This window comes from Coenobita brevimanus, chromosome 101 (assembly GCF_032717465.1).
Source record: "Coenobita brevimanus isolate Jiangsu-jjx chromosome 101, ASM3271746v2, whole genome shotgun sequence".
Classification (NCBI taxonomy): Eukaryota; Metazoa; Arthropoda; class Malacostraca; order Decapoda; family Coenobitidae; genus Coenobita; species Coenobita brevimanus.
In genome coordinates, this window is record NC_137054.1 from 40784232 (window position 1) to 40809804 (window position 25573).

Sequence of the window (25573 nt, forward strand, 5' to 3'; positions counted from 1 at the left end):
GGCGAGGGCGACCAGTTTCGCCTATCATGAGTGGTATTATGTGATCAATAGTCGTCAATCATCCATGGGATGTAAGCCTTGAAGGAAGCTATCCAGTTAGAGTGCCTTAACTCACTCAACCACCAGGCGTCATTTGTTTATATGCTTACCACCCAGCGTGGTAGATATCCTTCCATGGGCATCTCATATGTGAAGCTCTATATACAGTATGCTGGTAACCACATCCAAAACCTCCGTTCAGTCGTCCGAGCACACCAGCATGGAGGCAAGACCAACTGCCGACGATGGCTGGGAACAGGAGGACTCACATGAGTTTGAGGGACAGCGTTAAGTAGCATTGGTGAGCTCGTCTGAGGTCTGACAAATACAAAACTTTCCTTGTCACCGGCTGCTACTGTGTCTTGCCAGGAGACGATTATTTAACTCTCCAACAGGGATTCTCCAGGAGGTAATGGAGCGTTGCTTAGAGCGGTACTGATTCCCACTTGAAGGGAGTGGCAATTAATGTGATAGCTCCTCTCTTGCGATCTCTCCTTCAGCAGGCATTAAGGCATGGCTGACGTAGTGCAGGTAACTTATTCAGGGTAAAATTGGACGCCTTAATGTGAATACCGCGGGAGTGAATGGTGCTGTTCTCAAGGTGATGGTGAAAAGGATAGAAGAGCATTTTGGTGCCCGAAACGACACGAAATTGATCCCAGGTGGCGGCAGGGAAAAGCATAAAACTCTGAGTTGGTTATAAGTCACTTGCATTGCACAATACGCACAAACCTTTCCTATGAACATCTGCTCTAATACCATCACACCAGTCCTAAATGAGAGAGCTCCAGCATGTATCCAGTATGCAAGGTTGGTATTAAAGCTGCAGGGGTGAAATGTGAAGGTGTGTGATATGGAAAATTCCTGGGCCTCAGGGAACGAACCTTCTAGTTACTATATGTCCACAGTAGGAAACATGTACAAAAAATACGTAGTGGTAGGGCCAATCTGTCTTCAGCATCTGTCAAGGCTGGAAGGAGTGTTCAGATGGAAGAGTTTGACACACATTTGCAAAAGATGTTTTACTGGGGAGATACAACAGCCTCTGCCCGACATGGACCCTCTTCAGGTTAGGTGGTCCAAGCTGAAGTTAGGCTATTTTTTTCTCCTAATTGCTCATCACTGTCTAAACATGGATGTAATTTTTCCAGGTGGTGAAGATGTTGATGGAGGGTCAGGTGGGATTTCTTTTTTTTTTTTTTTTTCGGAAGCAGTTAATGTCAGCAGAAGGGCGCCTGGTGAATAAAAAAAAGAGGTGTTGGGGGTGCACCGGCGGGCTGCCTGATTCTGTTCAAAAGCACTTAGATTACAGCCATCTACTGCATGAGCGTTATTGAGACAGACAAGAAATTTTTTTCTTAATCCCAATAATCTCAAAGAATATGACTCACTGTAGTTCGATGTTGACTTCTGATCCCTAACTGTATTGCTGCTGAGACAGCAGGAACTTACTGAAACAAACTTACGCCAATAGTCTTACAGGCCTTTGAAGCAAATGCAGATTCTTCCAGTTTCCAGCTGGACTTGCTAACCAGTGCACCACCTGTTCCGCCGACTGTCCACTGTTCGTCCGTCACCTTTTCACTCCCTTCTGAGTCAGGGGTTGCCAGTTCTTGTCCGCATTTCTGCTGGGCGCCGGTGTGGTTTGTCTTAGTCCTTTAAAGTATTTGTAGTCTGGCCAGGTGTGCTTGCTATGTACAGTACTCTTGTATAGCTGTTGTCTGTCCTTGGTGTGTGCTTTCCCGTTATTAATCTATAATAAAGGTGCCTGCCTATATCAAGACATATACAAGCCTGCCGCTACATACATACATACATATTGTACATACATGCACACATACTCCCTCCAATGATGCATCACCCACAATGGACAGACAGTATTGACACATTCCGCAGCTCTCGTGGTTCACTCCCATCAATTATTATTCCCTAATTGTCCTGTAAAAACCAATAACCGCTTGTTCAAGGGCTGGGCCATTAAATAATTAAGTTAACCCCTTCTATCCGGTGACACATAATCTAATCCTTGCCGTATTCAAAAGAGTTTATACAGCTTGTGAATGAGTCTCTAACAAGAGAGGATATGTAGCATTAGTACACACCTTCAGAACGAGAGTCCTTTCTTGAATAAAATCGCCTGGTAGAAGCAAGAATAAACTTAAAATGGTGTCACCTGTGTACGAGTAAAAGGACCAGCAATTAAAATGATGGCTCAGTTGTTGTGTTGGGTTTTATTTAGCCATAAACTGATTTTGGGAAAAAAAAAAAGAAGTAACACTGTCTTCCTTCTCAGCAGTCATTTACCCCCCCTCGCTCTCTCTCTCTCTCTTTCTCTCTCTCTCTCTCTATGTACGGTCAACCTGTGTGTGTGTGTGTGTGTGTGTGTTTCCTTCACAAGACCGGTATTAGATATCGACATAATTCATTTAGCATTTAGTCAGGGTAAGTTCAGGGAGTGACAGAAAAATATCCACAAAACTTTGGCAATCGCGCGCGACGGGAAGGAGGGAAATTGTCGAAAATAATGACATGAGAGAATATCTGACTGTGAGTTTGTTCGTTTCTTTCACGAGAACGGTAATAGATATCGACCTAATTTTTTTCCATATGGTCAAGGTAAGTTCACGGAGAGTGAAAAAAAAAAATAATAATGGCGTTAGCACACGACACGACGGTGCAAAATTGCCGGAAATTGCGACACACTAAAATATTCATTTTTTTTTTTTCCCCGACATATTGATCAGAAGTTGTCACTGAAGCCTCAGTAACAGTATGGGAACAAAGATAATGGTATTTGCAATCATTTCGTGAAGGAAAGGCTATTAGTTAGTCCTGCAAGTTTTTGCAGGCAAGCACTGTTGTGTATATATATATATATATATATATATATATATATATATATATATATATATATATATATGTTGCCACACTCATAATCCCGTAAGGGGGTGGCCATATATATATATATATATATATATATATATATATATATATATATATATATATATATATATACATATATATATATATATTGTTACGGAACAGAGAAAGATAATGTACACTTTAAGTGAGAATGCTAAAAATCACTACTGTCCCGTAAAGTTCCAGGTTCAAAACAAAAGAGTTAGGTAAAATTACAAGTTAAAGTTTAATGCTCAAACTAACAACAAAACATTCAGGACTCATAAGGATAATGTAATGGCAAATAAACAGGTTAAATATATGGTTAACGGCAATAGCCTCTATTAACACGAAATTAGCAAGAGTAAATTTATCTAAGTCAGCCCTGATAAAATGAGATACCAGATAATACTCAGTGAATGCCAGGTAAATTATTACAGATACAAACTATTATCAAAAATGACTGACAAAGAACCCTACATAAATTACAAACTTCACTAGGCCTACAAATTAAACTTATGCTATACAGTACAAGAACAAAATGCAATAACACGTATACTCATATCACACAGCTGCTAGATGGTTGGAGACTTCCTGAGAAATTCACAATAATAATAACTGTACAGGGGAGGACAGAGATGTGAACAAAATGAGGTGCAGATCTAAGTGGCAGTGATGCAGAGACTGAGCTCATTATATAGGGGCCAGCAGAGCTTGATACAACTTGTAATAAGGACGCGCAAATGAAGCGATGGGGACAAACGGTCGACAATCCCGCACTGAATAACAGAAAGGACGACTTACTCTACTATAACGGTAGAAGGGGGGGACTGAGGCAGAACACGCTCGTGATCAAACATGCAGCATACTGTGCGTTAAAATTACACAAAGGATGATGAAATCATAGGCTATGTAACACCTCCCCACAAAGAAAAAGAAATTTACAAAGGAAATTTCTTATTACTCTAAAACAATCTGTCTAAAGTCTAGATAAGCAATCTGCAATAACATTTTCTTTCCCCTTGACATGTTGTATGTCTAATGAATACTCCTGAAGAAGTAGACTCCATCTTGTCAATCTCTGATTTTATCTTTAAACTTACTAAGGAATTTCAGTGGGTTGTGATCGGTATAAATGACTATGGGGTCAAAACCAGAACACAAATAAAATGAAAACTGCTGTAAACCCAAAATCAAGGCCAAAAGCTCTTTCTCAATAGTGGAGTAGTTCTTTTGAGGTGGAGTGAACTTCTTACTGTAATAAGATACAGGATGTTCAATACCCTGATCATCCTCTTGCAGCAAAACAGCCCCAGCTCCTGTATCACTTGCATCAACAGCCATCTTAAAAGGCTTAGCAAAATTTGGAGTAGCGAGCACTGGCTGACTTAATAGAATAGCTTTAAGTTTGTTGAAAGAGGATTCACAGTTATCAGTCCAGACAAATTTAACTCCCTTTTTCAGTAAGTCTGTAAGTGGTGATACAAGAATAGAAAAGTTAAGAACAAATCTCCTGTAATAACCTACCATTCCCAAAAATCTTTGTAGCTCTTTCCTACTTTTAGGACTGGGAAGATCACTTATAACCTGAACCTTAGCTCCTGGTGGTGCAACATGTCCATCACCAATTACATACCCAAGGTACTGAACTTTAGCTTGACCAAACTCACACTTTGATAAATTAGCTACAAGATTAGCCTGAACTAAACGGTCAAGAAATTTACTGACATGGCATAGGTGATCTTTCCAGTTGTCACTGAAGATTAATACATCATCAATATAAACAACACACCCTGCCAAACCCTCTGTTACAACATTCATGAGCTTCTGAAATGTGGCTGGTGCATTTTTCATACCATATGGCATTACCGAACATGCAAAAGCCTTTCCTAGTGTTACAAAACATGAGATCTCCCTAGCACGTTCAGTCATAGGTACTTGCCAGTATCCCTTTAACAAATCAAACTTACTTATGTACCTAGCCTTTCCGATCTTGTCTATGCAATCTTCCACACGAGGGAGAGGGTAAGTGTCTGTTTTAGTAATCTGATTAACACGTCTGTAGTCAATGCAAAGCCGCTGTGACCCACCTGGCTTAGGGACCACAGTGACAGGAGAACTCCACTCGCTCTGACAGGGCTCAATCATCTTGTGGTCCAACAGGTAGCCAAGCTCCTTCTGGATGAGAGGAACTTTCACTGGGTTCACACGGTAAGGAGGCAGTTTAATTGGCTTTGCGTCTCCAACCTCGACATCATGCATCAACACAGTAGTTCTTCCTGGAGTGGCACGGAACACTTGCGGGTACTCCTGCAGTAATGCCGAAAACTCCTGCCTTTCCTTGGGAGGTAGATGAGAAAGCTTAGTCTGGAGATCATTCATGATATCAGGATTCTTCCCCAAACTATCACTCAGGCTCATACTGCATGGGAGAGCTTCACTTGCAGACTCGGGTGGAACAGCTACAGTGCAGACTGGATTATTTTCGTCCCGCCTGTGATATAACTTTAGCATGTTGATGTGACATAGTTGCTTGCTCTTTCTACGATCTGGTGTGGCGATGACATAGTTGACATCACTGAGTTTCTTCTCCACGAAATAAGGACCACTAAACTTGGCTTGAAGAGGTTGCCCATGAACTGGTAGCAGAATCAAAACCTGATCTCCTGGCTGAAAGTGGCGTAACCTGGACTTCTTATCATACCAAGTCTTCATCTTCTCCTGAGCAGCTCCTAAATTCTCTCTCGCCAGCTGTAAAGCAGTGGACAGCCGTTCTTTGAACTTCATCACATACTCCAGCAGGTTGACGTCATCTTCCTCCGACAGCCAGCATTCCTTGAGTAACTTAAGGGGTCCTCTTACTTCATGGCCAAACAGTAGTTCAAAAGGTGAGAAGCCCAGTGATTCATTTGGAGATTCTCTTGCAGCAAACACAACGAATGGAAGACCTTTATCCCAGTCTTTCTGATGTTCCAAACAGTATTTCTTGAGCATCGATTTGAGTGTTTGATGATATCTCTCCAACGCTCCTTGGGTCTGGGGATGGTAAGCTGAAGACGTGATCTGGGTGATGCCCAACTCTTTCAGAGACTGCTTGAAAACGTTTGACATGAAATTACTTCCCCGGTCTGACTGTACCTCCTTGGGCAGACCAAACTTTGTGAAGAACCCTAGCATTTCCTTAACTACGTTCTTTGCTGAGATGTTTCTAAGTGGAATGGCTTCAGGATAACGAGTAGCCATATCAATCATGGTCAACACATAAGAAAATCCTGAAGAAGTGTTAGGAAGAGGGCCCACAATATCCACCAACACACGGGTGAAAGGCGCCTCAAAAGGAGGAATGGGAACTAGAGGTGCAACCTTTTCGGTCTGATTACACTTCCCCACAACTTGACAGGTGTGACAAGACTTACAATACCAGGAAACATCCCTGAAGATACCTGGCCAGTAGAAGTGTTTCAAAATGCGTGCCACAGTCTTCCTCACTCCAAGGTGTCCTGCCAAACTGGAATCATGAGCCACTCTAATGATATCCTGCCTACAAACACGAGGGATGACAACTTGATGTACAACCTCCCATTCACAGTCGGCTGATGCTGTTGGGGGTCTCCACTTCCTCATAAGTACTCCTGACTTTACATAATAACAAGTAGAAGCACCGGCTGACTCTTCTTCACTGTAAGCAGAGTTAGCTAGACCTTTCAACTCAGGGTCAGCAACCTGCAACTCAACCAACTCTTGACGAGACAAATTATCAACACTACGGGGTACTGCCTCATCTGGTGAGTGGTCCAAATTAGCAAGAAAAGTGTCAGCTAGGATAACATCATCATCATCATTATCCTCTAAATCACCAGTAACTTTAGACTTAGCCCTAGTGACAGCACATGCAGGGAACACATCAGGGACATCGCAATCCCGGGCCGCAGCCACTGGCTCACTAGACAACTGAGGAGCTGGACACACTTGACTTCCACCAATATCATTTCCAAGTAAGAAAGTTACACCTGACATTGGGAGTGTCTCAACCAACCCAACCATAACAGAACCATTAACAAAACCAGACTCTAAATTCACTCTGCACAGAGGAACAGAGAAGTAATTATTCCCTACACCTTGTAAGATTACAGTTTCATCAGAGGAATTAAAATTAGAGCCTAGAACACTGGTCAGCATAAGGGATTGGCAAGCACCTGTATCACGATATATTTTAACTGATTTCCTGTCATTACTGTCCAGAGGACTGACAAAACCATCAGACAGGAAATTAGCACATGAACTCTTGAGAGTGTCACCCATGTTACTGCTCAAAAGAGGAGCTCCATCATGAGAATTTAAGTTACCCCTCAAAGCAGGTTCAGTTAACTCAGTTAAAGAATTCTGGGAACTCTCAAGAGTGGACACTAGACTAATTGACTGAATATTTAAAGACTCCTCTTTGTTCACATCACGCTGTCTCCTGAAACATCTCTCCGTAGTATGACCAAGCTTACTACAATAAGTACATTTACTTTTCTGAAATCTAGAGGTGAAGCTGGTATTTACTTCCTGAGAAACATCATCCTTATTCTCTTTCCTGTTACCTGTACTCTGAGTAGAGGCAACGTACTTACTCTCAGCTTTCCCTTTTTCTTTAGAATATCTCTTGTGAGTGAGAACATATTCATTAGCTAAAACTGCAGCATCAGACAAATTATCTATTCTTTTGTCATCAAGATATAGGCTTACATCTTTATAAATACACCTTTTGAAGTCCTCCAGCAAAATCATCTGCTTAAATTTACCAAAATCAGAATCCACATTCTTAGAATTTAACCACTGCTCTAACAGATCTTCTTTGATTTTTGCATACTCAACATGGGATTGCTTATCTTGCTTGTAAGTTGTCCTAAATTTTACTCTATAGGCTTCAGGAACAAGCTCATAGGCCTTAAGAATCAAGCTCTTAACTACATCATAATTATCAGACTGATCCTGAGGCAAAGATGCATAAGTTACTTGAGCTTTACCGGTGAGAACAGTTTGAAGGAGTACTGGCCAATACTTTTTAGGCCAATTAAAACCTGTAGCTACCCTCTCAAACAACTGAAAATACTTTGTTAAATCAGATTCATTAAAAGGAGGGACAAGTTTAACATTTTTAGCCACATCAAAATCATCAGAGCTAGATGATCCAGTTCCACCTTGTTTCATGCGATACTCATGGTCTGCCTGAATCCTGGCAAGTTCAACTTGTGCCTGAGCCTGTATCTGTGCCTCCTGAATCCGAACCTGAGATTCCGCCTCCTTAGCCTGAGACTCAGCCTCCTTAGCACGTGCTTGAAATTCAGCCTCCTTAACACGAGACTCCGCCTCCTTAGCACGAGCTTCCTGCAGGGCTAGCTGTAACTTAGCTATTTCAATCTGCGTTTGCTCATTTGGAGGAGTTACATTAAACAAGCTCTTATTAATCATGCCAACAATCTGATCTTTAGAATGATGAGAGCGAACAGCAATTCCCAATTGTTGAGCAACAAGCCTAAGTTCATTCTTTGTTCTGTTTTCTATATCACACACTGTTTGCACATTTGACAAAAAATCTTTGGCTTCATCAAGTGTAGAAATAGTAGCCATCATGAATATATCACAGTCACAAAATATCAAAGAATATCCTTATGATAATATCCTGAATATCCTGATGAGAGGTCGCCAAATTTATGTTACGGAACAGAGAAAGATAATGTACACTTTAAGTGAGAATGCTAAAAATCACTACTGTCCCGTAAAGTTCCAGGTTCAAAACAAAAGAGTTAGGTAAAATTACAAGTTAAAGTTTAATGCTCAAACTAACAACAAAACATTCAGGACTCATAAGGATAATGTAATGGCAAATAAACAGGTTAAATATATGGTTAACGGCAATAGCCTCCATTAACACGAAATTAGCAAGAGTAAATTTATCTAAGTCAGCCCTGATAAAATGAGATACCAGATAATACTCAATGAATGCCAGATAAATTATTACAGATACAAACTATTATCAAAAATGACTGACAAAGAACCCTACATAAATTACAAACTTCACTAGGCCTACAAATTAAACTTATGCTATACAGTACAAGAACAAAATGCAATAACACGTATACTCAAATCACACAGCTGCTAGATGGTTGGAGACTTCCTGAGAAATTCACAATAATAATAACTGTACAGGGGAGGACAGAGATGTGAACAAAATGAGGAGCAGATCTAAGTGGCAGTGATGCAGAGACTGAGCTCATTATATAGGGGCCAGCAGAGCTTGATACAACTTGTAATAAGGACGCGCAAATGAAGCGATGGGGACAAACGGTCGACAATCCCGCACTGAATAACAGAAAGGACGACTTACTCTACTATAACGGTAGAAGGGGGGGACTGAGGCAGAACACGCTCGTGATCAAACATGCAGCATACTGTGCGTTAAAATTACACAAAGGATGATGAAATCATAGGCTATGTAACAATATATATATATATATATATATATATATATATATATATATATATATATATATATATATATATGCTGCCACACTCATAATCCCGGAAGGGGTGGCCATTTGACTTTTAGTTATTTGTTTTACGGGAAGGGGCACTAACCATCCACCAACCCACTTGCTAACACGTAGGGAGCACGTAGTGTTTGGTTATATGGTTACCACCCGGCGTTGTAAATAGTTTCTTGGTTTACAGGAAACCATTTGGCTTGTCACTCAATGTAAAGCCACCTGTGAAGGAAAGAAAAGCAATAAGTAACAGGAAAGATGGGAGAAATAGGAAAAGAGGAGGGCAGGCAGAGAAAAAGAATGATACAGGCTAAGGAAGAAGTAGGCAGCACTGCATCAAGTGAGTGGATGATGGTCGCCACCACCTACCACTTATATATATATATATATATATATATATATATATATATATATATATATATATATATATATATATATATATATATATATATATATATATATATATATATATATACCGTATGTATGTATGACCTGCATTGTTTGTTTGTCCTTCAATCACGCCCAAACCAAGGGGCAGAGATCCCCAGATCCATATATATTCTGAATCAGGGTGACCCAAGGATGGTTTTAGGGGGGTTAAAACTCAGATCTGGGTCATCTGAGGTCACTGATACAGTGTTCGCTTTTTTGGCCTGGAAAACGTCAGGTGCCCCTGCAGCCCAATTTTTGGCATGGAGACTCACATGTCTTCCATTTCGGACATAGGCTTTGTCAGATTGACCTCCGAGGTCATTTGAGGTCACTGACCGGAGGTCATTTGATGTCATCGAATGTACACGTTATAACAACTGGACCCAGCCACCTAATTTTTGGCATGGAGACTCACATGATCTCCAGTTTGGACATAGGCTATGTGAGGTTTACCTCCGAGGTCATTTGAGGTCACTGGTTGGAGGTCATTTGCGGTCACCGCTCATAGTAAACAAGTGCACACAAATACTATGAGTTAGTGGATGTTGGAGTGGCCGTGGTGAGAGAGGGTAGTGTTTGGAAACTCCCTGTACTGTTGTTTGCAGATGATACTGTGTTGTTCAGTGAAGACGAAGGGGAGCTGCAAGGCTTGGTGGATGAGTTTGGGAGAGTGTGTAAGAAACGGAACCTAAAGGTGAATGTAGGGAAGAGTAAAGTGATGGTCTTTGAGAGAGGTGAAGTTAGTGAATGTACAGCGAGGTTGGATGGTGAGGAATTGGAAAATGTGAGTACGTTTAAGTACTTGGGTAGTGTGATGAGTAAGGATGGAGGTTTGGAGGATGAAGTGCTTGAAAGGGTACAGCAGGGAAGAAAGGTTGCTGGTTCCTTGAAAGCAGTGATAAGAAGCAGGGAAGTGAGCATGGAAGTGAAAAAGTTACTACATGACAGTATTGTGATACCAACTCTAACGTATGGAAGTGAAGCTTGGACGTTGCTGGAAGGACACAAGTCAAGACTGAGAGCAGTGGAAATGAGTTATTTAAGAGGAGCATGTGGAGTCACACGGAGAGACAGGCTGACAAATGAGAATATAAAGGAGCATTGTGGTGTGGATGTGGATGTGATAGGAAGCGTTAGGAGAAATACACTGAGATGGTTTGGCCATGTGGAGAGGATGGAGGGTGAAAGACTGACGAAGAGAGTGTATGTGAGTGAGGTAGAGGGGGGAAGAGGGAGGGGGAGGCCGAGGATGAGATGGAGGGATTGTTATGAGTCGATATTATAATTACAAATCATAATAGATAGATAGATAAATAAATAGATAGATAGACAGCTCCATGCAAGCCTGGGAAAGGGAAATGATCTTGCAAGTTAACTGAGGAAATGTTGACCATTACACAGGAAGTAGCAATGTCAGGGGATGATGTAGGTAGTGTGTCAGCGAGATAGCAGGCGAACAAAGCCTAGTGACATACACACATACTCACACACAGGTTTCTGGAACTTTCCAACCACAGTGTAACACACGTGACACGACCCCTGTTTCACCAGAATTTAGGAAGGAGAGCTCAGAAGGAGGCTAGCATTAGAACCGACAGGTAGTAGAGAGAGTGAACAAGAAAGAGGGGCTCAGCTAGACTTACTTATTATATTGTCTCTGTAAGACATACCCTGCTCAACTTAGATTTCTCTGAGGATAATAAATTAAGATCAACTCACTGTATTCATCTTTAATTCCTACTACAAGAAATCGAGAGTGACAACCAAACAACAAAACTTCTCTACAAGTTACTACAAAGTCTTTTATGACATTTGGTGGTCAGCGAAAGTACGGACCTCGTCTTTGAATCAACAGTGAATTTCTACAAAAGCAGGTGACACTCTACAAGATTAGCTTCAGTTCTACAATGAATTCCTACAAAATACAAGCCCACGAGTGTACAATTGATTCTGCATTATCAAGAGTGAAAAAAAAAAAAAACTCTCACAACCAACAACCAGCTCCTGACAGTATTCTCTCCAACCCCTCCCTCCGTCTCCACGATCATCACGCTGATTTAGAAGTGATCACACGACGTCTTGCCAGTAGTTTAACAAAATACTGATATAAACAATCTTGCAATTTGTACGACGAACCAACGAAGTACAACCGTCTACAATCAACTACAAGTAACAACTCTACGAGTCGTCTGTATAATCTACACGCATCTACAAGTAGTGGCAGTCTTCATCCCACAACAAGTAAATCACAAGAAAAAAGGACCGAGAATACATCAAGAAAGAAAAAACAAAACAAACAAACGAAGAGTGAGATACGACTCACAACTAACAACCATTTGACCTCACCCTCCTTTCTCTCCTACCGTCCCCCAACCTCCACCGCTGACGCAGGAGTGAAGAGGTCAAGACGACGAAGCAAATACCAAGTCCATATTCACAACTCATCTTACTCACTCATCTTCACTCAAGTTACTCATCGCTACTCATTCACTCACCACAGCTACCAGTGTGGGAAGTCGACATCATCATGCGTGCTTGCTGAAAATACGCCACGTCAGTCAACACACCACCTGCACCATCACTAACACCATTTCCACCACGGTAAAAACTATTGAGTTACATAATTTCTTCATTTATACAATACACAGTGATAGACAAAAAACTTCTGCACAAACATAAAACGTGCTGTATAGTTACAACTTAAATACATATACCTACTTCAGTTATCTTCATAACTCAATCATTAAATACTTGCACCAACAATAAATATTCTACACTGTATATATTCATTCATTTATTATAGCATTTATTTACTACCAACGAGTGTTACCATTTATACCTACATAAAATACGTGTTGCATACATACAGCTATACATTATTACATCTACAAAGTAATAAAGAAAATATACCATCACAGTTACTCAGTGAGCGATTAAAAGAACTGTATTAAACACTTACTAAAGCTACCTAGTGGAAACAGATAAATCAAGTTACAAGGAAAACCAGAAAAAAAAAATGGCCAACATAAATGACGTTAGCAAGAATGAACATCTTCCACACAATCGTGAAGACAATGATTTCCACACAGTGCTGACACATATATTGCCCACGATAGGTACAAGTGAATAACAAGTCAGTGTATATAGTTAATACTGCATATAGTGTATATATATTTTTTATATAAAATAACAAAATATGGGGTTATATAATATCATTTTCAGTAATATCTGTGCAATATAGACTAAACCATAAAAATGGGTCCCAGGGGAATTAACCAACAATTATGCAACCTCGAACAACACAGAAAAAGCGTATACAAACGAAGAAAAACAAACTATAAAAAATCAATACATACAAAAAAAAAAAAAAAAAGAAAGACAAAAAGTAATAGAGTAAGATCACATAACAAACAAATGAAAATAACTGTAAGTGTTACTACAAATGCCAAAATACCACATAAACTACAAACAAAAAAGCAAATTGTTGTCTCCACAAGCTAGTGGCATGGCACATCATATCATCGACCGCAGCATGACCGGATTCAATGTCAGGACTGCAATTATTACAATTATGTAACCACAAACGATATGTAACAATTATGTAACAGTTGCATTAACAAGATGTAACTTTTATGTAACTTTAACTACAATTATGTAACTACAAACAATATGTAACAATTATGTAACAGTTGCATTAACAAGATGTAACTTTTATGTAACTTTAACTACAATTATGTAACTACAAACAATATGTAACATTTATGTAACAGCTGCATTAACAAGATGTAACTTTTATGTAACTTTAACTACAATTATGTAACTACAAGCAATATGTAACAATTATGTAACAGTTGCATTAACAAGATGTAACTTTTATGTAACTTTACAATTATAAGGCCAACACAATTATGTAACAGTTGCATTAACAAAATGTAACTACAATTATAAGGCCAGCACAATTATGTATTACCATAATATTATGTAACAATTCATAAAATGTTACAATTATGTATTACTACAATGTTACTACAATGTAACAATAACAATATAATTATGTAACAATTCACAATGTTACAATTATGTATTACCACAATGTTACTACAATATTATGTAAAGTCATACAGTTATACCACAATTCTGTACTACCAGTATCATCATTCAAGTTAGGTGAAATATTATACATTACTAAAGGGATAACTCAATATGTAATGTATAACCTAGCAGTATTACCATTGCACAATTATATGCGTATGTCTGTTATACATACACATCTTACAAAATGTCATACAACAACCATTGCATTTATTCAAATATGTATACAACTTGTTAAAATGTAATATTACTAGATCATTGCAATTTACTATGAATATTATATGTATACAATATTATAATCAATATTATGTACTAATAGATTAGCATATGTCAATGATGATTGCTGTTGGAGGACCTTCAGCGGCGTGGCCAAGCAATGTTATGAGTCCATATTATAATTACAAATCATAATAGATAGATAGATAAATAGATAGATAGACAGCTCCGTGCAAGCCTGGGAAAGGGAAATGATCTTGCAAGTTAACTGAGGAAATGTTGACCATTACACAGGAAGTAGCAATGTCAGGGGATGATGTAGGTAGTGTGTCAGCGAGATAGCAGGCGAACAAAGCCTAGTGACATACACACATACTCACACACAGGTTTCTGGAACTTTCCAACCACAGTGAAACACACGTGACACGACCCCTGTTTCACCAGAATTTAGGAAGGAGAGCTCAGAAGGAGGCTAGCATTAGAACCGACAGGTAGTAGAGAGAGTGAACAAGAAAGAGGGGCTCAGCTAGACTTACTTATTATATTGTCTCTGTAAGACATACCCTGCTCAACTTAGATTTCTCTGAGGATAATAAATTAAGATCAACTCACTGTATTCATCTTTAATTCCTACTACAAGAAATCGAGAGTGACAACCAAACAACAAAACTTCTCTATAAGTTACTACAATGTCTTTTATGACAGGATGGGGTGGAGAGGTATATGAGAGAGGGGTGTGTGAGTTGGGAGAGGGGCAGTGAAATGGCGGGGGACAGGGCGACGTGGAGGCGATTTGTTTGTGGCCACTCCGAACGGGATTGAGGCGTCTGGCAATAGATAGATAGATAGATAGATAGTCTGCAAAAGCTTAAATAGAAAGTTCCTGGACCTCTGATAATCCCTCTTCAAAAGCACAAGAGTTACATGGTCTTTCTGGAGTAGAAAGAGAGATTGAATGTGAACAAATAGGATTAGAGTGTTCACCTTTTTGGACAGGCAACGCCGGGTACCCCTACTAGTGTGTGTGTGTGTGTGTGTGTGTGTGTGTGTGTGTGTGTGTGTGTGTGTGTGTGTGTGTGTATCCTGGTTTAAATTTCATGTTTTTATTGACATCCCAGTCACTAGCTGGTTTCCTCTAATTTCGTTCCTCTATCACCACTGTGTTGATCTCTCTTTCTTGTTACCTCTTGTATTCCATCTCTCCTTTGTTTTCTTCTCTTCTTTCACTACTTCCTCCCTCTAAATCTATGTTTTCCTAGATTTCATAATATCAGAAATCTCTCTCTCTCTTTCTTTCTCTCTCTCTCTCTCTCTCTCTCTCTCTCCCCTTCCAGTTCTCATCTCTTCCCCCATCCCCTTTCGTGCCTACCTACTCCCTCCTTCCTATCTCCCCCATTAACCTCCCTCTCCCCTCACCGCTTCTCCTTTCTTCTTATCAACCTCCCGTCCCTCGTCTCTTCATTCCCTTTCCCTGCCTTCCTCTCCCTTCGTCTGCCTCTCCTACCCACCTCCACTCTCCCTGGAACTCTCTACCACATCCTCGTCTCCCCGCCGCCCCCCTCCTCAGCTTTTCCCTCCACCATGCTCCCCTCCCCTTCCCCCCGCCTCGTCTGTCTCCCTTCTTGAATACCGACCTCATTCCTGACCAGAGTTCGTATTTACCAAGGATCTTAACTAGACTGCAGGACAAAGAAGACTCCGATGTGGAAATTTTTCGTATTTCTTCACTCTAACGTTCAGTCTAGAGTGCTTGTGAAGTTTTTGGCATCTGTGTGAGTAAAGAATTCATAACGTAAGCCTAATAAAGTTTGTAAATATGAAACATGCCTCCTACTTCCTCCCATTTCTTTATTTGGCCACGTCCTCCCGGCCTCTCCCACCTCCATGACTGCTTATTCCGACACCATTTTTCATCTTGCCGTCTTTGTACTCGCTTTACCCTCTCATTGTTTCCTTGCCTTACCCATATTTCCCTTGCCTCCCTGTTTTAGCTGCTTTCTCCATCTCTCACTGCTTCCCTGCCTTCTATACAGCTCCCAGTCTTTTCTTTCCTTTCTCCACCTCTCTTCCTCCTTGCCATACTTTTCCACCCGCTTATCCTCTCTCGATCTACTATGCAGTACTTGCTGTCGTTCATAGCCCGTAATGCCTTAATCACAATAACGTTATATATATTTTATTCTTGCTGTCGCCAGAAGATTTTATTCAGCTTAAGAGAGCCGCTTCTTGGTGAATGCATTAACCCTGTCTTTCTCCTTACCTTTCTTTAACATTTCTCCTTCCATTCCTGTCGTCTGTCTCCTTCCTCTTGCCTTCCCCCATGCCTGTCTCCTCTGCTTCCCTTTACCTTGCCTTGCCGTCCTCCCTTCTCCTATCTTCTGCTTCTGCTCTTTTCTACACACTCTCTCTGTCCCATTTTCTTCTGCTTTCTTTTTCTCCGTTCTGCCTACATCGCCATACCCTCCAATTACCTCCCTGCTTCACCCGCTGTATCACCAATGCTAGCCTCCTTGCCTCACCCCTTCTATCCTCCTTACCTACCTTATTTTCCTGCTAGTCTCCCGGCCTAGCTATTTTGCCATACTCTTTTTCTGCCTAGCCTGCCTCATCCCCTGCCTACCACTTTAAACATCCTCCTGCCTACTTCTCCCTAATATCATGTATTTCCGACCATACTCCTGTGCCTCCTACTGTAAATCCTTACCGCCTTACATTCCCTTGCTTGGCCTCACTCTCAGCCTGCCCTATCTGCCTCATCGTCCCCTGCCTCACCCCTGCCTCATCCCTGTCTGCCCCCTACCTCACCCTTGCCTGCCCCCTACCTTACACTTACTTTGCCCCATACCTCACCCTTCTCTGCTCACTGCTTTACTCCTGGTTGCCCCGAACCTCTTTCCTGTCTGCTATCCCCTCGCCCCTTGTTGCCCCATGCCCTGCACTAGTCTCCCTTACCTTCCTCTTCTTCTCACACTATCCCAGCCTGCCACTTTATAATTCGTGCATCACCCCAGCCTACTTACTGCCTATCCCCAGCACCCCCTATTTGTATACTTGTTATGCGCCCTCTGCCTGCCCCTGCTCCAACCAAGCCTCCCTTTTCTGCCTCTCCGATATCCGCCCCCCTGTTTCACCTTTGCCTGCTTCTTGCCTCACTATATCACCCCACCTCTGTCTCCCATATCTGCTTCCCCGTCTTACCCCTCCTTGCCCTCCTCCTGCTTCAGCCCCAGACTGACTGGTGAGGTCCAAACTTGGGTCGTTTGTCTCGTGCTGGCTGACTGGCCGGCCACCCCGCACTGCCACCCACCCCGCCACCGCCCCACCCATCCCACACCTCCAGCCCGCTCTGAGTTCACACCACAGCTCGTTTATTTCCAACATCCTTATTTCCCACCCACATACCCACCATGTCATCCACCCACTCACTCTTTTTTCACACTCCATCATGCCCACCCCTTCATTCAATCAATGCACCCACCCGGTTTTATTTCATACCACATTCTACCACCCAATGCACCACTCAGTCTTATTTCATATATATATATATATATATATATATATATATATATATATATATATATATATATCATCCAATCCTACATTGTCCCATGAGGAGCGTAGGAGCCCGGGGCTAGGCAAGTTGGTCGTGACATTTAAGATGAGAGTGACCAGCCTCACTCATCCCTGAGTGGCATTATGTGGGCAATAAATCCCAACCACTCCTTGGATATAAACCTTCACAGGCTCAATCCGATTGGAATGCCGTAATTACCCACTAAACCATCAGGCGCCATAATTTGGTTATATGGTTACCACCCAGCGTAGTAAATGGTTTCCTGGTGTATAAGAAACCATTTGGCTTGTCACGCAGTGTAGAGTCACCAGTAGGCAGAAGGAAGAGGAAAGAATGAAGGAAAGATAGAAGAGGGAGTATAAAGTCACCCATAGGTGAAGGATGAGGAAAGCATGAAGTAAAGAAAGACAGAAAAGGAAGGAAAGAAAGAAGGAAGGAGGAAAGAAAAGGGCAGACACCCGTGAGCAGCACTACATCGAGTGAGTGGATGGTGAGCGCCTCCACCTACGACAAATATATATATATATATATATATATATATATATATATATATATATATATATATAAGTAGATAGATAGATAATATTTCGTTTTTATCATTCTAAGAACCATTCTCACAATCTTCATTTATTTATCTCTCTCATTTTTCCCATTCTTATTTTCCATTATTACCTCCACCAAGGAGGTATGTTTTCACCTCTGTCCGTTTGTTTGTTTGTTGGTTGGTTTGTGAGCAAGATTACACAAAAACTACTGGACGGATTTCTACGAAACTTGGCAGAAGAATGGACCTTGGGCCAGAATAGACTCCATTAAATTTTGGTGAGGATCCGGATAAAGGTGCGTATCCAGGATTTTTTTTTTTTTTTTTTTCATATTCATTAACATTGCGAGAAAGGGCGTTTTTCGACATTTTCGTAAATTTTTCTGTGTTTTTGCATGGATCTTGATGAAAAAATCAGGCGTATATAGGATGTTGGTATCTACGAATAGGTATCAACGAATGTGCACAGTTTGGCGCGGATCCATATAAAATTCCGGATCTAGCAGATTTAAATATGCTTTTATATGGGGGTAGTCTTTTTCCAGCTGCCGTACAGTAACAAAGAGGACTTGATTGAATTAAAAGGAACTGCATGTTGGGCCTTGGAGGAGGTATGCGCTCTAATGGGTGCCATTCTACTTATTATTATTCATTCTATTTCCTACTGTAATTTTTCCTCTCTTTTACGTCTTTATTCTCATATTTTCCCACCATTCTCAGTTCCGCTTTGTTTATTTTCCACCATTCTTATTTCCGCTGTGTTTATTTTCCACCATTCATATTTCCCACCACCATTCTTATTACCCCCGCCAAGGAGGTTATGTTTTCACCCCTGTCCGTCTGTTTGTTTGTTGGTTGGTTGGTTTGTGAGCAAAATTACACAAAAACTACTGGATGGATTTCCACGAAACTTGGTACGAGAATGGGCCTTGGCCCAGAATAGACTCCATTAAATTTTGGTGCAGTTCCGGATAAAGGTGCTGATCCAGGATTTTTTTTTTTTCACTTTCTTTTAACATTGCGAGAAAGGGCGTTGGCGGAGGTATGCGCTCTACTGAATGCCATTCTAATTTCCCACTTTGTTTATTTTCCACCATTCATATTTCCCACCATTCCTGTTTCACGCTGTTTATTTTCCACCATTCATACTCGTATATCCCACAATTCTTATTTCCTCTCATTCTTATTTCCAGCCATTACTCCCCGTCATTCTTATATCCCATCATTCTCAATTTCCATTATAAAATCCCGATTCACTTATTTCCCAACCCTTTTACTTCTCACCATGCTTATTTCTCAGACCCTACATTTCTTTCAAACCTTCTTTCCTGCCGCTCTCATTTGCCACAACTGTTTACCAGGGCCGGTCATCGGACGCTCCCACATCATCTTATTTCCCGGCTCTTACATGGTGTCGTATTTTCATCACATCTTACTTCTCAAAAATTCCCAGCCCTATTTTTTTTTTTTTTTTCCTGATAGTTTTCCTGTTGCTCATATTTTTCCTGTTGTTTTTTCTCCCCGTTGCTACTGTTTTCTCGCCACTCATATTTTCTTCACCTCTTTTGTCACCATTTTATTTTCCTCTGCCTGAGTTTTCCCGCTGCTCCTACTGTTCCCTGATCTTATTTTTCTTGCTCTTTATATTTTCTCTTTGCTATTTTCCTAGTACTCGTATTTTTCCTCTGTTCATTTGTTTTTCCTGATCCTATTTCCAAACCACTCTGATATCTTCCTTAATCTTGTGTATTTTGTACTGCTTTCATTATACCCGAAACGTATTTTTTCCCCGATACTCTTCCTTTCCCACAAGTTTTTTTTTCTGCTGCACTTATTTTTCCTAGTCGAATGAGCAGCTGGTACCACTCGACTCAGGTGTTCATCAGTCATATTATAGGTTAGTAAGTACAATGAGCATCTACGACAACACCTAAAGGAGGTAACTGTGATAACCTGGATGATGTAGTTATCTTGTATCTTGGGACGGTGCGTAATAGCTGCCACAAGCTCAATGTCCAATTACAGAGAGAAGCACCACAGCTAAGAGTCTCGTGGCGTCTGTCCCCACCTGTATCTTTACCTTTAGATCAAATAATTCTCTTCTCTGTTTTTCCGCTGCTGTTAATACTCCCTTGTGTTCATTCATTCGTTGTTCATATTTTTGTGCTGTTCTTAGTATTTCCTTTGCCCTTATCACTCCCATTACTCATATTATTTCCATTGCTCCAGTTATTCCTTCTGTTGTAGAGTGTTCTCCACGAGCCTGGGTGGGTTAGGATAGCAAATGAAGACTTGAGAAGGATGGGACTTAAATGTATTTGTATTGTGATGAGAAAGGGTAGATTGAGATGGTTTGGCCATGTGGAGAGGATGAAGGATGACAGCTGGGTGCAGAGGGGGAAAGGTGTGAATGTTGAGGGTGGAGTTGTGAAAGACAGACCGAAAAAGATCTGGGACACGGTCAGTGAATGTGACCTCGGGGATAAGGGACTGAAAAAATGGCTGCTTGAGACAGAAGTTGACTTATGCATGCATGCTGGAGTCTTTATAAACGAACGAACGAACTGATCATACTTTTTCTCCTGACATTTTCCCAGTGCTCTTATTACCCAAATACTTTCAGTTTACCTTGCTCTCATCTTTACCAGCCGCAACAGCGAATCTGGTATTGTTTTCAATTTGTCTATGTGTTTGTGTGTGTGGTTGTTAGCACGGTAACTTCGCAACTGCTCAAGATATCATCACAAAATTTTACAGATCTGTAGTAGGGATGAAAATCTACGAGTTCGGAAATGATGATAGTAGGTCAAGGTCAAAGTCATATGCCGAGTCGCGCTAGATATGTATCTCGCTGTTGGTGTGATTCTCCCCTTGGGGGGAGCCCCAAGTTTTAGTCCTTATTGTTGACTCTTATTCTCCATTCTGAAACCCTGTGTTCTTATTTACTACTCTTTCAACCATTATCAATTTATCAGTTCAAAAGCACTTATTGTCCGCATCGTTTATATTTCCTCGACATTTTTTCTATCACCCTTATTTTCCCAGGAGTTTTTATTTCCCTACCCTTTTGTGTCTCTTTTTGTTTTCTTTACTACTCCTACATTTCCTGTCCCTCGTATTTTTCCCTATCCCTCTTATACTACCAGACATGTTATTTTTTTTCCTGTCTCTTTATTTGTTCCTGTTCCGTATATATATATATATATATATATATATATATATATATATGAATTTATTTATTTTTTAATCCCTGTCCATTTCGTTAACCTCGTCCATCAGTACGCGTTCCCTTACTCCCTATCTCCCTCTGTTCCATCCCTCTCTCCTCTTCTCCACATTCCTTCCCTCTTTTATCCCTTTCCTCATTTTCGCTCTCCTTCCCACAATTTCTCCCTCCCTCCCATTCGTTTTCCTTTCCACCCTTCCTCCCTCTCTCCCTTCCTATCCTTCCTCCTCTTTGCTTCATATCCCTCCTTCCCTCCATACTCCAGCATCATATCCCTTCCCTTTTCCCTCCCCTCCCTCCCTTCTTAACGTCCTTCCTTCCTTCCCTCCCTTGCTCTTTCTTTCCCTCCCTCCCACCCTCTCTGTGACGTATATCAAAACACACCGCACTGCTTCTTCTCCCTCAGGCCACGAGAGAGAGAGAGAGAGAGAGAGAGAGATTCAGTAACTCAGTAACGTAGAAACACACACACACACACACACACAGAGTGTGAGAGAGAGAGAGAGAGAGAGAGAGAGAGAGAGAGAGAGAGAGAGAGAGAGAGAGAGAGAGAGAGAGAGATTCAGTAACTCAGTAACGTAGAAACACAGAGAGAGAGAGAGAGAGAGAGAGAGAGAGAGAGAGAGAGAGAGAGAGAGATTCAGTAACTCAGTAATGTAGAAACACAGAGAGAGAGAGAGAGAGAGAGAGAGAGAGAGAGATTCAGTAACTCAGTAATGTAGAAACACAGAGAGAGAGAGAGAGAGAGAGAGAGAGAGAGATTCAGTAACTCAGTAACGTAGAAACACAGAGAGAGAGAGAGAGAGAGAGAGATTCAGTAACTCAGTAATGTAGAAACACAGAGAGAGAGAGAGAGAGAGAGAGAGAGATTCAGTAACTCAGTAACGTAGAAACACAGAGAGAGAGAGAGAGAGAGAGAGAGAGAGAGAGATTCAGTAACTCAGTAATGTAGAAACACAGAGAGAGAGAGAGAGAGAGAGAGAGAGAGATTCAGTAACTCAGTAACGTAGAAACACAGAGAGAGAGAGAGAGAGAGAGAGAGAGAGAGAGATTCAGTAACTCAGTAACGTAGAAACACAGAGAGAGAGAGAGAGAGATTTCCACCGCTTAAGTGCATGAAAGTTTTGAGTGATAAAGTGTGGGTGGGGCTAATGGGAGGAGGGGGTGGGGTGAAGAAACATAGAGGTGGAGGAAACAGAGAGAGAGAGAGAGAGCATATATGGTACATGGTTAAACAGAAATCCAGACTACACGAATCTTTTGGTCCATATTAAGTGTACAGGCTCTCAATGTTAAGCACTTCACTACGATAACTTTCTTTTTCACATTTATTCTGATTCCACGAGCGGATCTAAATTCAACATAGCGGTGGTCTGAGGTGATGAAGGGCATACTGAAGACGATCTACCCCTGCTGTTTGGAAAGTCCCTGGTAAGCTTAATAAAGTCTTTGGGGTTACAATAATATCCCAGACCGAATGGAATAATGAGCTTCTCCCCCCCCCCCAGCCACCCTCTCTCTCTCTCTCTCTCTCTCTCTAGATGACCAAATGGACAGTAAATCTTCATAGTACTACTACTACTACTACTACTACTAATAATAATAATAATAATAATAATAATAATAACAATAATAATAATAATAATAACTGTAGTACTGAAGGAGTTACTGAAGACTATACCTTCTGTAATCCTTTCACCTCGAAATATGTCTCTAAGAATAAATAAAATCAAGTAAGTGCATCCTGAATAAGCCAAGCAGTACGTCAAGGCAGCGAGGGGGGTTAAGCAGAAATACAGACAAGCTGGTGTTTCTCCCTAAGGTAATGTTACGTCTGGGCGAAATGCATATGCTGAACAAAATCATTCCTATTTATATGTTTTTAGAACCGAGGGAGTTATAATGCTTACTTTTTTTTTCTTTTTTTTTCAAGTAGCTGAGCCTATTTTAGCCATGTTTTACTATGTTAAGCCCAATTTTAGTTTCTCTTTATTTACCACGCAATAATGACAGGAATATCTTTTAACTTAAGACACATATTGAAGTTAAAATGATGCAGTTAATACAAGTAAACAAAAACGGGGCCGACTAGGGATGGAGAGAGAGAGAGAGAGAGAGAGAGAGAGAGAGAGAGAGAATGAAAAATTATGACTCGGAATTTATGGCAGGAAAATATTTGGGAATAGGAGGAAACTGTGAGAGGGAGGGAACTGTGAGAGGGAGGGAACTGTGAGAGGGAGGAAAATATGAGAGGGAAGGAACTGTGAGAGGGAGGTGACTGTTAAAGGGATGGAACTATGAGAGGGATGGAACTGTGAGAGGGAAGGAACTGTGAGAGGGAGAAGACTGTTATAGGGAGGGAAATGTGAGAGGGAGGGAACTGTGAGAGGGAGGGGATTGGGGGAGGGAGGGAACTGTGAGAGGGAGAAAACGGGATTCGTTGGAACCCTTCGACCTCCGTCTGCTTCCGTGCCTGATATTTACTGTATATATAACTCTTATTCAACAAACCATATTTTGTGTATGATAAATTTTTACGTTAGTGTTCTTGGGTGGACACCACATATCAGCCTACTAACTTATTAATAAGACTTCTGATATCAGCTGCTTCAGTGCATTCATGTTATACTTAGTCTGTACCAAGTCTGAAACACTTACCCAAATGAATACTACACATTATTCGTCTACATTATATACGTTACGAGTACTACAGCTATATTCCTTATGTATGTAATATGTATAAAGGTAATATACATATCAGCTAATTCAGCCTATATGGACAAGGAATCTCAGACACTCTGATATGATCGTAGTAAAGGCATTGTGATTTTAAGGCTTGCAGGATTTAGATTTCACGGATTAAATTCCTGGAAATGTTATATAGTGGAGGCATTAGCTTAGGTTAGGTTAGGTTAGGTTAGGTTTGGACTAAACCGGAAGTAGGATTGTTTGTGAGTCCTTATTTCAAAATATAACACAGCCGCTATACAACATTTCGAAAATTTAAATCCGTGAAATCTAAATCCTGTAGCCCGTCAAATCACACTGCCGTCGTAGCAACAGGGTTTACCAGCCATGTCATTCCCCTGAAGCTGCGATGTAAATAAACACACTCCTGCCACATCTATCAAAACGCGCCAGCCACTGTGGCAGTTCTCAGTGATGACAACTGTACTTGGAAACGATTGAGATTCGAGGGCAAGGCCTGAGAGCAAGAACACAGTGGCTCTGTAGGGCTGCGAAGCACATGTGATATCTAAAATACCTGGCGCCCTATCAGTTCTTGGTGCTTATGGGTCTTATACAGGTTATGCTGCCAGTCCTTCCTATCACCCCCCCCCCTTCTCTCTCTCTCTCTCTCCCCTTATTGATAGTGCTCTGTTCACTTCGTCTGTCTGTAGGTTAGTTAGTACTACAGTATTAATTGTGTTTTGGTGCACTCTACCAGGGGCGGGCCCAGGACTGCCAGTGTCACTGAGTTATTGTGTTACTATCGTCTTCAGGAAACAGTTTGAAATCAGCCCTTCCCATCTCTCCTACAGCCTCCAGGACAGTTACAGGGGCTTCATTGGACCCCCTTGGCGATCCCCAGAGAACTCCTCGTTTAGGGTCCTTTGGAGGGTCTTTAAGGTCCTTTATTTCCCCATTCTGCCATACGCCATCCAGACTGGTGGCTGTCAGCCAGGCATGCCCGACATCCATCATTGCAACTTACAATGTCGGATTACGGGACGATCCCTCATGTGAGCGCCATATTTCGAGCCTCGAGACATATAAAATACCCTCATAAACTCATCTCTTCCTGCATTCCTAGGTGTCAGCCTCTACCCACCTATTTCCCATCACTAACAGACTTTTCCCTTCTGGACCTATTTTCCCTCTTGCAAACATTGTGCATATGAACCTGTTTTCCCAAGGGCCTATATATGGTTGTTAACATACCAGTATTTTCTATAAAAGCCTCTTTACCATGGGCCTTTTTACCCCAGTGGCCTATTTCCTCTTGGAGTCTTTTTCCC

The 25573-nt window shown here is 41.2% G+C and overlaps 1 protein-coding gene across 1 annotated transcript in view; it reads left to right on the plus strand.

The window, feature by feature from the left end:
• Positions 1-25301, plus strand: part of LOC145415011 (uncharacterized) — a 73123-nt gene extending 47822 nt beyond the window's left edge. The window contains exon 8 of the mRNA XM_080284428.1: positions 25003-25301. Coding sequence (XP_080140554.1) covers positions 25003-25301 — 299 coding nt within the window. The remainder of the gene's footprint in view (positions 1-25002) is intronic.
• Positions 25302-25573: the final 272 nt, after the last annotated feature.